The sequence below is a fragment of the Alligator sinensis genome, unplaced genomic scaffold (assembly GCF_000455745.1).
Source record: "Alligator sinensis unplaced genomic scaffold, ASM45574v1 scaffold1318_2, whole genome shotgun sequence".
Lineage (NCBI taxonomy): Eukaryota > Metazoa > Chordata > Crocodylia > Alligatoridae > Alligator > Alligator sinensis.
In genome coordinates, this window is record NW_005843067.1 from 315,353 (window position 1) to 330,509 (window position 15,157).

Consider the following 15,157-nt stretch of genomic DNA (forward strand, 5'->3'; position numbering starts at 1 on the left):
CACATCGTCCATTCTTCTGTGAAACAAGGTTCACATCACATGACTTCTGATCCCAACCCAACCACCAATGCACACTCAAACCCATCGGACAACAAAGTATGAGCAGGGTCTAACCCACCTTGCCTTAAAGGTCCAGTCCACCCTGTAACACCTGACAACTGGTACTCAAAGGTGACTGGGTGAAGAATGTGTGCCTGAGAACAATGTATAGGCCAAAAGGGGAGTTTCTATCAGGTTTCACAACTGCATTGCATTAATTAGCATATTTAACAGCTACTGGATCAGAAGTAGCCCCAGGGTTCTGCAGGTAGGGATGAAATATTAAGCTTTGATAGGAAAGCAAGAAGCATGCTGGCCTTAACTTCAGAAATTGTGGAGAAAAAAAGATGCGGTTATGACAGGCGGGGTTTCCTGGGGAGAAGGAAAAGCCCTGAGATAGGGCTGGGATGTGAGGCTAGACCAGGCTGCAGTCCCTGGAGACCTTACCTGGAAGTGGAAGATGCCAGCATATCCATTTTGGAAGCTCTGCCCATGAGGGACTACGCGGTGGAGGATGTTCTCATTCAAAGTGAGGGATGCAATGGCAGCTAGGAGCCAGCAGTCACCTGAAGGAGGGCAGAAGGGAGAGCGCGTGAGACATGGCTAGAACTTTCAATGAGTCCTCCTTGCTAAATTCTGTATTTAGAGAACAAACAACTTATTAAGCAACAAGGTTCAGACAATTCACAGCTGGGATGGGGTCACTTCTGGAGCCAATGTTAGTTGCATTGGATCACATCGGTTAATTCCCCATCTCCCAATTCACATCCAACAGAATATTCAGTTAAATTACAAGGTGGAAAAACTTAGTGCCAATAAAAGGAAACACCTTGTCAGGTAGCAAGTGATTAGACTGAGGAATTCCTTGTGACAGGAAGCCACTAAGGCCAAGCTCTTCACAGGGCTCCAAAAGAGATGGCCAGATACCTAGATGGCCATCCAACATCTTGACAATGCAAGGAGATGCAACAAAGTCAGTCAGTCAATGGTGCTTGGCAACGGTGTGCAAGAAGAACCCAACGCGTGAGCAGCAAGCCTTCCCACAGTGGCTACAGGTCTACTCGTCAGATGGAGGTCGAAGCACACACTGCTTCCTGGCTCACCTGCAAGCCTCAGCCTAGTCTCTCTGATGGCTCTCCATGGTGACTGCACCAGCCTTGACCCAGCTTCTCCAAACTGAGAGGTGGTGGACAGGGTTCTCCCAGTTTCATAGATTTCATAGCTTTCATAGACATTAGGGCTGGAAGGGACCTCGGAAGATCATCGAGTCCAGCCCCCTGCCCAAAGGGCAGGAAGTCAGCTGGGGTCATAGGATCCCAGCAAGATAAGCATCCAGTTTGCTCTTGAAGGTGTTCAATGTAGGTGCTTGAACCACCTCCGGTGACAGGCTGTTCCAGACCTTGGGGGCTCGGACAGTAAAGAAATTCTTCCTTATGTCCAGCCTGAAACGGTCTTGTAGTAGTTTATGACCGTTCGACCTAGTCGTCATCCCTTGGGGCGCTCTGGTGAACAAACGTTCCCCCAGATACTGGTGGTCACCCCTGATAAACTTGTAGGTGGCCATCAGATCACCCCTGAGCCTGCGCTTTTCCAGGCTAAAGAGCCCCAGAGCTCTCAGCCTGTCATCGTAGGGTCTGCTTCCCTGACCTCTGATCACGCGCGTGGCTCTTCTCTGCACTCTCTCAAGCTTCTCTACATCCTTTTTGAATTGTGGAGCCCAAAACTGGACGCAGTACTCCAGCTGCGGCCTCACTAAGGCCGAGTACAAGGGGAGAATGACGTCCCGGGATTTGCTTGAGAAGCATCTATGGATGCAAGCCAGCGTTTTGGTCGCTTCACTAGCTGCAGCATCGCATTGCAGGCTCATGTTCATCTTGTGGTCAATGATGACCCCCAAGTCTCTTTCTTCCATAGTGCTAGCCAACATAGCACTGCCGAGCCTATAAGGATGCTGCGGGTTTTTTTTCCCAAGGTGGAGAACCTTGCATTTATCGGCGTTGAACATCATCAGCTTCTCGTCCGCCCACTTGCTGAGCCTGTCCAGGTCAGCCTGGATAACCTGCCTGTCTTCTGGTGTGGATGCTTTGTCCCAAAGTTTGGTGTCATCGGCGAACTTGGCCAGTCCGCTTCTGACTCCAGTGTCCACATCATTAATGAAGATGTTGAACAGTATGGGTCCAAGGACAGAGCCTCGGGGGACCCCACTGGTCACGGGACACCACGATGAGTGACTTCCGCCAATTACTGCCCTCTGGGTCCGACCCCAGAGCCAATTTTCCAGCCAGTGGATTGTGGAGGACCCTCGTGGAGGAGTTGTCAGCCGGAATGCTGACTTTGAGACCTTGCTTGACCTTGTTGCTGTATCGGAGCTTTGGCCTTCCTCTGCTTCACGGGCACTTCTTGAATTGGCCATAGAGCACAGCCTTCGGCATAGATACCTACAGTGGTACTAATTAACACCAATACGTTATGGCCTCAGTCTTCAGGACAGAAGCTATCCACTTCACTCCTTCAGATTAGGAGGAGACCTACTTGTGTGTTAGACTGTCCCACATCTGCCCCTGGCTCTAGATCTTCAGCCTTCTTCTAAAACACCTTGCTCTGGCTGCTGGTAGACACAGGGCTGTTGGTCTGGCACTTCTGCATCTAATCTTGTATTTCCAGAGTTTTATGTAACAGCACAGCATTGCAGAAGTTTCCAGTTCCCAAAAGCAAGGAAACAATTAGACCATTTTATTTTTTAAGGCAGTACGTTTACCATTGTACAGCCACTGAACTGTTGTAACTGTTTTGTCCATCTTCTCCTGTCCCACGATAAATGGACACAGCTGTGGTAACTTCCCCCTGCTTCATTCAGGGGTGAGATGCCCCATTTAACTGCCCCTGTCTTCAGAACAGGAGTGGACGTAAGGGAAAACACCAGCAGAACTGTAGTAGTTCCCTCCCCTTTGAAAATGGTTGAATAGCTCGTCCATACCTGAAGAAGGTGCCTTGCTTGTAACACTATGGAACGCAGACTTCCAGATTTTGCAACTTACAGCCTCCATTTGGCAAAAAGCAGGCACCCCCTGGGAAGACCATTCTTGCACAAACCACCCTCCACATCTCGTAACTCAAACAAAACCAGCTGCCAGATCCCACACGTGAGTCAGAGCAGCCTGGGGCTCCCTCGCTGACATTCCCCTGCAAGTCCACACACATCCTTGGCACTCTTTACCACGGGTGATCACTTGGAGTTTTGCTGCTGATACATCTGCCTCCCCACACTTCAATAGCATCTAGTACCAGGCAGTTCAAATGAGGGGAGGCCTACCGCCTGATAAGGGTTTGCAAAATACTACATGGGGAAGAAGTTAATAGGGATTTATTATCAACTATCTAATTTCTCCCAATACAAGGAGTATGAGACTAGTAGAAAAAGAAACTAGTAGAGTGTGATTTGAAAACTAACAGAAGGCAGTTTTCTCACCCGGGTGTGGACAACATACGCCCCTGAATTGAAGCGTGGGACTCATTGCCACACAGATGTGGTGGAGGCTGAGAGTTTAGCCAGACTCAGAAAAAGGGACTGGACAAATTCTTGGAGGAAAGGGGCACCAGTAGCTGTTGAACGTGGGAGTTAGGGGTACAGCCTCTGAATCAGAACTTCCTAGACCTTAAATGCTGGAGGCTGCAAGTGGGAGAGGAACAGGGGGAAAACAACCCTCGTCAGACCCAGTTCACCGTCCCTTTCAGCATCCACTCTCTGCTGCTGTGGGACACAGGATACAGGGCAAGATGGACCTATGCACTGACTCAGTAAATGCCAATTCTTATCTTCTTATGTACCTGCCAGACATCTGCTCTGCTTCACAGCCACCATGATAATACACCTTCCCAATGCCAGTCCCTTTTGGGGGCTTCCACGCTGATGGAGCTCTGCAAACATCCCCACCACAGGTGGAGGACGATAGCAAAATGTGCAACCCTTTTGGCCCTCAACTTTGCCCATCATCAAAAACAAGAGGCCAACTGTCCAGGGAGCAAAATCCTGGGCAGATTCTTGGTTCCTAACAGAGGTACTACAGACAAGCTGGCTGGCTCCATCGAGAGGTCAGGCCAAGATAATTAATCCAAGCATCGCACACACATCTCTGCAGCTTCGGTTCCTGCCAGCTTTCGCGTAATGTGGAATCTGCATTGCCTCATTTACCCTAGGCGCTTTGTTGAAACTCCAGGCTGTTCCCTGCTGCCTATGGGAAGGATTTTGTGCCTGCCTGCTCACCCTAATGACCAGGTGCCTTGTCATCCTCACTCCCCAAGCAAGTTCATCCAGTTCTCCACACACTTTGCACAGTGTTTGGACAAGAGGAGGAGGGTGAGAATCCATGCTGAACTTCTGGCAGCAACAGTGGCTTTGAGCCCGCCCAGCTGTGGGTGCTCTAGGGGCTGGAGCAGCCCCTGGCATAATCCAGGCAGCCCTGAGCACCTACATTACACCAAGCTCCTTATGGGTTGCAATACTGCTGTGGCTCCATGGAGCAGTATCTACATACCTCCTGGCCAGGGACCTACAGGGTCTCTTTGCCTGGCAGCCTTCTGGCAGGGTTCTTCCTATAGTTTTAATGGCTGCTTTTACTCAATATCCTGGGTCACCCCATCCTAGCAGGGTGTCTTGCATCTTTTCTTTGCAACTGGTTCCATTTACTGTCAGAAACTGGGCGAGATGGATCACCAGTCTGATCCCGGCCAGTAATTCACCCTCACAGCCTAGCTGGTGCCAGGTCATCACAGCAATATAACTAACATGTTTAACAACTGTTAGCGTGGAGATGAGGATGGTGGCGTAAGGCAGATGCTAACACGGGGACAGGAAAGAATGCATGGGGCAGTGTCAGCATGGAGGTGGAGAGGGGCGTGGGGCAAGCCTAGCCCCTTTGCTGTTTGTCTTGAACACAGAGGAGCAACCAGGCACCGTGGCAGAAACAGCCGACACTGCCCAGCTTGCTTGGGGAACTCCTAAGAGCCCCTCTCTGTGGCCCCTACGGGCTGCTTCTCCCTGCGGTTATATTCAGAGCTGGTGCAGCAGCAAGGGAGTCCAGGGGGAAGCCTGGCAGAAGGCAGGACGGGCAAACAAATGGGGTGTTTTAACTCTGAGGAATACTATGGTGGGAATTCACTTTCAACAGCTGTGACAGCTGGTAGCCAGCCAGCGGCTGCCCAGCCCCATCTCCTCCCCCAGCACGTCCCTGCAGTATTTAAAGCTGCATAATCCAGATTCCCCCCTTGCTCAGACTACTGGCGACCACCCGTTCCCTTCAGGGAAGAGCATAGGGCCAGAAAATGCCTATCCAGGCGGAGGAGCCAGCCAACAGCTGTCAGGGGCTTTCCTCATCAGCAGCTCAGCTGTCATGCTTATCTGCAGCCTCAGCCTGGTATAAACCAAGCTGGGATGAGGCAGAGTTCAGCGTCGCTTCAGTGCAGCTGCCACGACACCTTGTTCTTCTGCCTGCTGAGACCCAGGCAGCGCCCTGTGCCCGGCAGGGTTCTGCCAAGTCAGTCACTTGCTTTTTGTTTTCAATTTGGTCTTGATGCGGCTGTTATTTCACGGGGCTCAGCCTCCAACTTGGCCTCCAAAAGAACCCGAGAGCAGCCTCACCAACAGTTGAAGTCTTAAACTCCTTATTATGTTATTTAAACTACCTGCAAACACAGCCGCTTTAGCAACGACCCAAGTTAATTAACAAAAGTCCTCTCTGCATCTCCACCTCTGTGTATTCCTTTCACAGCGTCTGATGAAGTGAGCTCAGGCTCACGAACGTTTATGCACCTCTGATTTAGTCAGTCGAGAAGATGCACCCCTACCCTTCCTTCCATCTTGAGCAGAGACATAGCTTTCCAATCTATGTTTTGGGTCAGCATTCCCAGATTTTGGGAACTTCGTCCCTTGCTCATATTTCACACTTACTTCTGCTTCCCCCAGCACTGCCTAAATAATGCATTTCCTTTGAGGTCTGCTTCTGTTTCCAGGACTGGTCTAATTTAATCTGGCCTAAGTCTGTGGTTTCACAAAAGCACATATTCTTATCAGTAGTAGCCCCAAGGGCCACCTTTGGGACTATAAGGGCAAATATAGCTGCTGCCACAGCTGACTGTTGTTATCTGAAATGACACTGGTAGAGTTAGGATGGCATGGGCTTGGATTTAAACCTGTCCAAGTGTCTCCAAGAGCCGTTCCATCCAGTTTGGAGTTAGGCACAGCCTTAGACTTGGTCTGGTGCTCAGGACAGTCTATCCAAAGATAATGTTGCAGTTTTATAGAAACCCTATGGTTTCTATGGGTTGCCCGTTCATAGAATCATAGAAAACGAGGGTTGGAAGGGAGCTCAGGAGGTCACATCTAGTCCAAGCCCCTGCTCAAAGCAGGACCAGCCCCAACTACATCATCCCAGCCAAAGGTTTGTCTAGCCAGGTTTTGAAAACCTCCAAGGATGGAGCTTCCACCACCTCTCAAGGTAGCCTGTTCCAGGCTTTTACTACCCTCCTAGTGAGACAATTCTTCCTAATATTTAGCCTAACCCTCCTTGCTGCAACTTGAGCCCATTGCTCTTTGTTCTGCCATCTGCCACCGCTGAGAACAGTCTAGCTCCAGCCTCTTTCAAATCCCCCTGCAGGAAGTTGAAGGCTGCTGTTCAAGCCCCCTCAGTCTTCTCTTCTCCAGACTAAATCCGTCCATTTCCTTCAGCCTCTCCTCACCAGTCATGTCCCCCAGCCCCACAACCATTTTCCTTGCCCTCCACTTGACTCTCTCCAATTTGTCCACCTCCTTTCTGTATGGGGGCCCCACAGCTGGACACAGGACTCCAGATGTGGCCTCACCAGTGCCTAATAGTGAGGAATAATCAATTCTCTTGACCTGGCAACACTCCTACCAATGCAGCCCAAGCTGCCATTAGCCTTCTTAGCAACAAGGGCACACTGTTTGTCCCCTGTCACCCCCACATCTTTTTCTGCAGAGCTGCTGCCCAGCCAGTCACCCCCAGCCTGTCCCAGTGCATGGGATTGTCCTGTCCTAAGTGCAGGACTTTGCACTTGTCCCTGTTGAACCTCATGAGATCTTTTTTGGCCCAATCCTCCAATTTGTTGAGGTCACTCTGAATCCTAGCCCTACTCTCCCCAGCATATCTGCTACTCTCCCCAGCTTGGTGTCATCTGCAGACTTGCTGAGGGTACATCCATGCCATCTTTCAGGTTGTTGATGAAGACACTGAACAAAACCGGCCCCAGGACCGACCCCTGGGGCACTCCACTCAATACCAGCTGCCAACTAAACATCGAGCCATTGATTGCTACTCTCTGAGCCTGATACTCCACAGTTTTCTATCCACCTTACAGTCCATTCATCCAGCCCACGCTTCCTTAGCTTGCCTGTGAGAATGCTGTGGGAAACCATATCAAAAGCCTTGCTAAAATCAAGGTACACCACATCCACTGGTCTCCCCACACCCACAGACCAGTCACCTCACCATAGAAGGCAATCAGGTTGGTCAGGCATGATTTGTCCCTGGTGAATCCAAGCTGACTGTTCCCAGTCACCCTTTCCTCTTCCAAGTGCTTAAGAATGGATTTCTTGAGGGTCTGCTCCATGATTTTTCCAGGGACTGAGGTAAGGCCAAGTGGGCTGTAGTTCCCTGGATCCTTCTGTTTCCCTTTCTTAAATATGGGCACTATGTTTGCCCTTTCAAACATCCGGGACCTCTCCTGGTTGCCACGAGTTTTCAAAGATGATGGCCAGGAACTCTGCAGTCAAATCAGCCAACTCCTTCAGCACCCTTGGGTGTACTCCATCTGGCCCCATGGACTTGTACACATCCAGCTTTTTCAAGTTGCCCCTGACCTGTTCTTTTACCACTGAGGGCTGCTCACCTCCTCCTTGAACTGTGCTTCCCGGTGCAGTAGTCTGGGAGCTGACCTTGTCTGTGAAGACTGAGGCAAAAAAGGCATTGAGCACTTCAGCCCTTTCTGCATCCTCTGTCACCAGGCTGCCTCCCTCATTCAGTAAGGGACCCACACTTTTCCTGATCTCCTGTTGGTACTAACATACTTGTAGAAACCCTTCTTGTTACCCTTCACATCCTTTGCTAGCTGCAACTCCAATTGTGCTTTGGCCTTCCTGACTTCAACCCTGCATGCCCGAGCAATGCTCTTATTCTTCCCTAGTTATCTGTCCAAGTTTCCACTTATAAGCTTCCTTTTTGCGATTTAGTTTACTGAAGAGTTCCCTGCTAAGCCAAGCTGGTCTTCTGCCACACTTGCTAGTCTTCCTGCACACTGGGATGGTTTGTTCCTGCACATTCAGTAAGACTTCTCTGAAGTGCAGCCAGCTCTCCTGGACTCCTCTCCCCCTCAGACTGGCCTCCCAGGGAATCCTGCCCATGAGTTCCCTGAGCGAGTCAAAGTCTGTTTTTCTGAAGTTCAGGGTCCTTACTCTGCTACTCTCCATCCTTACTTTCCTCAAGGTCCTGAACTCGATCATTTCATGGTCACTGCTACCCAAGTTGCCATCCACTACTACATTCCCCGCCAATTCTTCCCTGTTTGTGAGCAGCGAGTCAAGAAGAGCATGGCCCCTCGATGGCCACTCCAGCACTTGCACCAGGAAGTTCCTGGATTGCCTGTGCACTGCTGTATTGCCCTCCCAGCAGATGTCAGGGGGATTGAAGTCCCCCATGAGAACCAGGGCCTGTGATCGGGAAACCCCTGCTGGGTGTTTGCAGAAAGCCTCATCCACGACTGCCTCCTGGTCTGGTGGTCTATAGCAGACCCCCACCGCGACATCACCCTTGTTGCTCTCTTCTCTAACCCTAACCCAGAAACTCTCAACAGGGCTGTCTCCGGGTTCATACTGGAGCTCTAAGCAATTATATGGCTCTTTTACATACAGTGCAACTCCTCCTCCTCTTCCCCTGCCTGTCCTTCCTGAAACCTTTCACCCTTGCTCAGAAATTCGCTAAGATAATTGTATCTTGTACTTTGAGGTTATAACAAAGAGTGTGATCTCACCCATCACACACCCATGCTGCGGCCTAAGATAAAGATGATCTTCAACAAAAACTCTAAGCAGGAGCAACTGCAAAGGAAACCAGACACCAGGAGTCACCGCCTGATCTCTGCAGAAAGCAGGGTCTACTCCTGTTTGAAGCCTCACTGTGGGACTCTATTTGTGCCTCGAGTTAGAAGATAGGAGACTTACTGAAGCAGACATGCACTTGCTTGCAGACTTCGGATAGGAGAGAAAACCAACCTTGTCTTCAGTGACTTGGCTCAGGCCACAAAGGAAGCAGGGAATTGAACCCAAGTCTTTCAAACAAGAGGCTGGCCCCAAAACTGCTGGACCATCCTTCCTCAAGTGCAGAAGCCTCCTATCCCTGACAGACCTCAAAACCCTTGAAGGGAAAGATTTCAGCATGAAAGAAACAAGCAGGAGCTGCCCATCTGCACGTAGTAGACCCTTTCAGAGAGACACTCGTACATTCATTATGAAACCACTATGCACAAACAAGCAAGCACTTAGGCACAGTATTTCTCCAGCAGCGAGAGCCCAGCTGTTGACCCCGATCTCCTCCTCCTCACTCAAGGGCAGCTTGAAACAGTGAGCAAGAGGTGCGAGGAGAAGCCAGCAGCCTGCCTACCGAGCGCTCCCTGACAGATGTCCGTGCGGGTGGCCCCGTCGATAATGAACTGGGGGTTGGAGCTCAACTCCTGAAAGACAAAAGAGGATTGTTTGGCATTTAAGAGTGCAGCAGCATTAGAGAGATGGTTTCTTACCATGCTATGTGCCCCAGGAGAGCCATCCCATTGCCTTTATTATCCCTTAAGATCATCCAAGCTGCCAGAGGGAAATGGGGGTCTCAGGGTTTAGGAGTTGGTTGCTAAATATTGTTGGCATACAGATACTCTGAGGAGGACTATGTAAACACCTCCTTTGGGTGTTGTTGGGTCATAAAGAAAGCTGGGAGGCTTTAAAGCTGAATAGCCCCCCTCCCCCCCCCAAAGATAAGCACAGCCACAGTTCACCAAGGGCACATCTATGTCCCTGGCTACTCCGTGTATGCTACCCACAAGCCAGAAGTAGTGCGGTCACGTTTGTGAGATGCTGTGCTCTAGGAAGTAGCTCTGCTGAGACCTTCCCACCAGGCTGCATTAAAGCAGCTATATATAGCTTCTGGTTTAGGAGGCAGTGTGCATGAAACACGGGACTGCCTGGCACAGGAAGTAAGTACATTTCTTTAGAGCATTAAGTGTTGGCTGTGGCTGCCTACGACAGTCCAGATTTGCCATCCAGAAGGTGCAATCTCAGGTGCATTTCAACAACTCTTGCAGCAGCAGGACAGTGAGAGCTCTCCCCCGGCTTTATCTGAGGAAGGTTAAGGTGTTTTTGGTGTCCTCGGGCTGCGGGTCTTGTAGAGGTGAGACAGGGCGGTTTTAGCATGGGTTAGACATGGACTTGCATGGGATGATTTAGATAGGGATGATCCTGCTTCAAGCAGGGGCTCAGATTCAGTGATCTCTGGATCCGCCAGTCCTCCTTTTCTGTGATCTAGCAGCAGCAAGAAGCTGGATGCCAAACCATTATTGCTCTGAGCATGGCAGTTAGCACCAGTAGTGCCCAATGATTGCTGGGATCAGGGTAGACTCCCATTGCAAGCAAAAAAAATGAGCCATCGGCAGCAAAGAGGAAGAGACACCAGTTCTTCAGCTTAAACCACCAGGACGTACTGGCTATGTGGTTTGAAAATCCTCTCTACTAACATCTAGTAAACCCCATGCACAATGTGGACTCTTGCCTTTGCTTGCTTTGCGAGGTAGCTGAAGAGGACTAAGTCCTATAGGTTGGTTGGACAGAGAACAATACACCTCCTGACTGGTACAACAGAATCATAGAAAACAGGGCTGGAAGGGATCTTGAGAGGACATCTAGTCTTTCTTCTTCCAACCCAGGATTTACTGTACCCAAAAAGCACCACTGCTCACCGTGGGTCTCTTCCACTTGACTCCATAGGTTTTGGAAGAGTTTGGTCCCAACTCTTTGAAGCCCAAGGAGGCTCCCGATGGAGGGAAGGTATCATCACGGAAGAGGGTCCTGTTCTGCATGCATTCATGCCGAAGCCTGTCATAGTCCTGGCCCAGGTGCTTCACAGCATTCTCGTGCTTCCCCAGGCCCAGGTCCTTCGCCCTCTGCTTCTGGACCTGTGCTGAGACACCCGTGCAGTACACTGGGGTGATGACCTCTTCTGCCATCGTTGGTGACTACCGGACTGGGCAAGGCCCCTGAAACGGACAAGACAAAGAAGGGGCATTGGCAGCGAGTCTTGGCAGAAACATTCCCAGTCACACCCCACCCATCCATTCCCATTCACACTGGCTGTTCTTGAGAGCAACCATGGGGTGTCCCTGGAGTGATCTCGCTACAGAGATCTGAACCTCCCACAATCCCCCTTCCACATCTGAGCCCAGAAACTTTACAGCAAAGCTTACCCAGAGTCATCTGCTCAACCTACCTCAATGCATTGAGTCCTCCTGCCATCACCTTCTTAAGCACTTCCTTACAACCCTTTTTATTTCAAGGGTTTTCCCTCCTCTCACCTGCTGAGTGAAGTACCCATACGAAAACAGGAGCCCTAATCTCACACACTTAACAGCAGGGTGGAGATAGGGACTTAGCACGCATCTGTCCGTGGTATGTGCTTGGTAGTCTTACCTCGCAGTAAGCTAAAGGCTAAACTGAGGCAGCTTGGACCCCCATGAAATGGGATAAGTGACTGATTTGGATTCCACTGACACCAGGGTAAAAGTGGGCACGGATAGTTATCACAGAAGAGCAGATGTGTGGTAAATCCCTACCCTTTAACTCACTGTCATTTGTTTGTCCATTTTCTCCAGCCCGGTTTACACTAGTTTATTGAACCTGCAAGAGTTACATCACAGACAAAACTCTCTCAACAGCTTGTGTCTGCAACAATCCTGCAGTAAGGTGGGGAATTACTTCCAGGTACACTGGAAGGCCTCCACGTTTCTCAGGGAATTGTGTCCAATTTGGGGTCAAGGCAGGAGCGCTTGGGGTTGATGCATCCCTTCAAAAAAGCCAGCCTTTAATCCGGGGAGTCAAATGTGCTGAAAACAAAGTCAGCAACTCTCCAGACTTTCAGTTACGAATCTAGGAAGACTTAATAGCTGAGTAACAAACCAAGCCAGCCTGAGAATGCTGTGTGAAGGGAGGTGAAACACACGTGGGTTATATAAAAGAGCCCAGGCATGGCACTGGCAGAATCTCATGAGCTGATTTATAAATCACATGAGTGTTTGGTTCCCAGCTTGCTGACCAATTCCAACATTTCCCAAGAGACAACCAAAATAAAACCAGCTTCATGCAGCAAGAGCCTTAAAGGCAGGGGCAAATGGAGAACTCTGCTTAGCCAGGGGGACTTTGGGCACCTTCAGAGTCATTCACACATAGAATAAATCCATCCAGGCAAAGATTAGGATGATTCAAGCTAATACAGTAGGATGATTCTACAGCTAACGTGCAAAAAACACCCTCGCCAGAGGGTAAAAGAAAACAATCTCTGCCACCACGCACCACTGCAGCCACCCAACTAATTGCATTATAAAATGCTGTACCTCCAACATTGGCAAATGACCCAGAACTCTGGCTGGTTAAACAAGGATGATTCCCACGCCCAAATTTAGCTCCCTTCCTGTGCATGGGCCATGAAGACACAATGCAGGGGGATTTCTCTTCAACCTCTGGTTAGACCATCAGCTCTTCAGGGCAGCAACAGTCTCTTACAGGGCTCAGTGGGGCTTTATTTTGGGCCTGTCTGCACCACCACAATAAAAGTAGGGTGCCAGCCACCCGCTAGCTCTTTCATTCTCAGTGCCTGAGAGAACGAACTAACTCTGTTCTGTGCTTCACAGCTGCCAGCTGGACTCAGGGCCTTTCTTAGAACTTATCGCTTATCCTCTGATAGCACGCGGGAATGCCCGCCTGGAGTGTGGGCTCCATTAGTCTGACATGCATGGAAACACGTTGCTGGGCCAAGATAACATTGGAAACAGGCTCTGCCCCTCACCAGATTACATCCTCTTGAAGGCAAAACAGCCCTAAGTGCTGGCCACTTTTAAGTGCAAAGCACTTTAGGACAGTAGGTCACAGCTACGGGGGACTGTAGGCATCTCCAGCATCACCAGATTCCCAGTTTCAATGCACCTCCTGATTCCTGCCTGGTTGGACCTTCCAATTAAGCTTCTCTTTGCAGAAGTGTTACCACCTATGCTCCCTATTAGCTCCTCCCCATTGGTATCTGCTCCGACCAGATTAAAGCTGCTAACTTGAGAACTCCTGTCTTCTCACTCTCTTATAGTAAATGTTCAATTGTCATTTCTAATGCATGCGCAGCCTTAGGTGTGAGGTTGTCTGAGGTACCAGCTGGCAGCTGCTACAGAACTGTCAAATTGCAGTGAGCTCTGGTCGGCCTGGGAATCTCTTTGCTCCCAACAGATCCTTGCAATGTAACTGGGAAGGACAAACAAAGGGCAGGAGGGGAGCAATTGTTCAGCCTCACATGTGTAGTGAAGTAACTTGGCAACTGCTAGGTAGGGCTGTGTGAAACGGCACTGTTTCATTTCGAAGGGATAGTTTTTCGTTTTGCATTTCGTTTCGTTTTGAAAGCACTGTTCTGTTTTGTGTTGTTGAAACTGTTTTGCTGTTTCGACACTGTTTTGATGTTTTGCCCATAGGCTATAATGGGATAGCACAAAACTGCCTATAATTTTGTAATTTTGGGGCAGATTTGTATGAAAACAGCAGGGATGGTAGCCCCTTCTAAGGGCATGAAGCCTGCCAAGTTTCAAGGAGATAGGTGCAGGGGTTTCTGGGAAACTGCACCTCAAGCTGCTGACAAGCAAAACTCATATGACATGTGTGACTGTGTGTGCGCGTTAAGGCATGCCCTCACTGGCACTGGGGCCTCTGCACGAGACAGTAGCGTGCCCCAGTGAGGTCTCCTCCTCCCCTATGGCCTCAGTCCAGTCCACTATTTTAAATGGCAACAGGTAATAACTTAGTAAGCAGCACAGTAACACCAGCAACATCTCAGGCAGCCAAAGTCACAGTCAATATGAGAGCAGTCCTTCCCCGCTCTTGCACTCCCTCTCATCATTTTCGACTGCCTTCTCCTTACTTTCTGTTTCCCTGCAGGCAAGCCCAGCTTCAGCTTCAAAACTCAAAATGTTTTGAAATGTTTTGACTGTCCTCGTTTTGTTTCAAGGCTGTTTTGAAGCCCTTAGTTTCGTTTTGATCTTGCTGTTTCAAGCTCGAAATAAGTCGAAACAGTGCTGAAATGAAACAGCCAGCGGAATTTCGCACCGCCCTACTGCCAGGCAGCTGCTGATATGGAGGGGTCACTGCCCTTTCTGCTGACCAGCTGCTGTGTCTATGAGCTCCCCCATTTCTCTGCCCGCCTCTACCCGTGGTCTCGTGTCTCACAATTCTTTGGGGCAAGGACTGTATTTTCACCCTGTTTGTAGAGCGCCTTGCACAACGGGGTCTGGATTCAAGATCAAGGCTCTGAAGTGCTGCCACCAAATCAAGCAATAATCAGTGGTGTCTGAGTCAGGAAGTAGAACCATAGGGTTGCAAGGGTTATGTAATCCTGCAACTAGCTCAATCCCTCATTTCCAGGCCATGCTGATTCTCTCCATCCAGGTACTTCTCCATGGATTTTACCAACTTCCTCTCTAGCATTTGCATTAATTCAGCCAAAGCCTGCTGGGTCCTGCAGCCCAGAGCCTGAAACCAATGGCAGGTCTTTCAGGCAATACTTTTTCAGAAGGAACAAAACTAACCCATGAGTCATCAAGGACTCCCCCACCTCACCAGGCTCTGTGAGAGGACGGGAAGCCTCGCCTTGGCCTGGGGCCTCAGTGTTATGATCAGCAGACATTTATCAAGACAAAGCAATCTAGGGGCTGAGAGCAGGAAGGAGAATGAAGGCAGCTGCACCTAAGCAGCAGATCTACAGATCCGCCCGAGATATCTTCATGTCCAGCGTACTCATATTAGGAAGCAACTTGATTT

At 49.8% G+C, this 15,157-nt stretch overlaps 1 protein-coding gene across 1 annotated transcript in view; it reads right to left on the bottom strand.

The window, feature by feature from the left end:
- Positions 1-15,157, bottom strand: part of CAPN1 (calpain 1) — a 42,785-nt gene that overhangs the window by 23,877 nt on the left and 3,751 nt on the right. Inside the window, exons 2-4 of the mRNA XM_006037110.3 lie at positions 11,053-11,349; positions 9,711-9,780; positions 487-605 (exon numbers count right to left, since the gene is read on the bottom strand). Of these exons, the coding sequence (XP_006037172.1) occupies positions 487-605; positions 9,711-9,780; positions 11,053-11,319 (456 nt within the window). The 5' untranslated portion in view covers positions 11,320-11,349. The remainder of the gene's footprint in view (positions 1-486; positions 606-9,710; positions 9,781-11,052; positions 11,350-15,157) is intronic.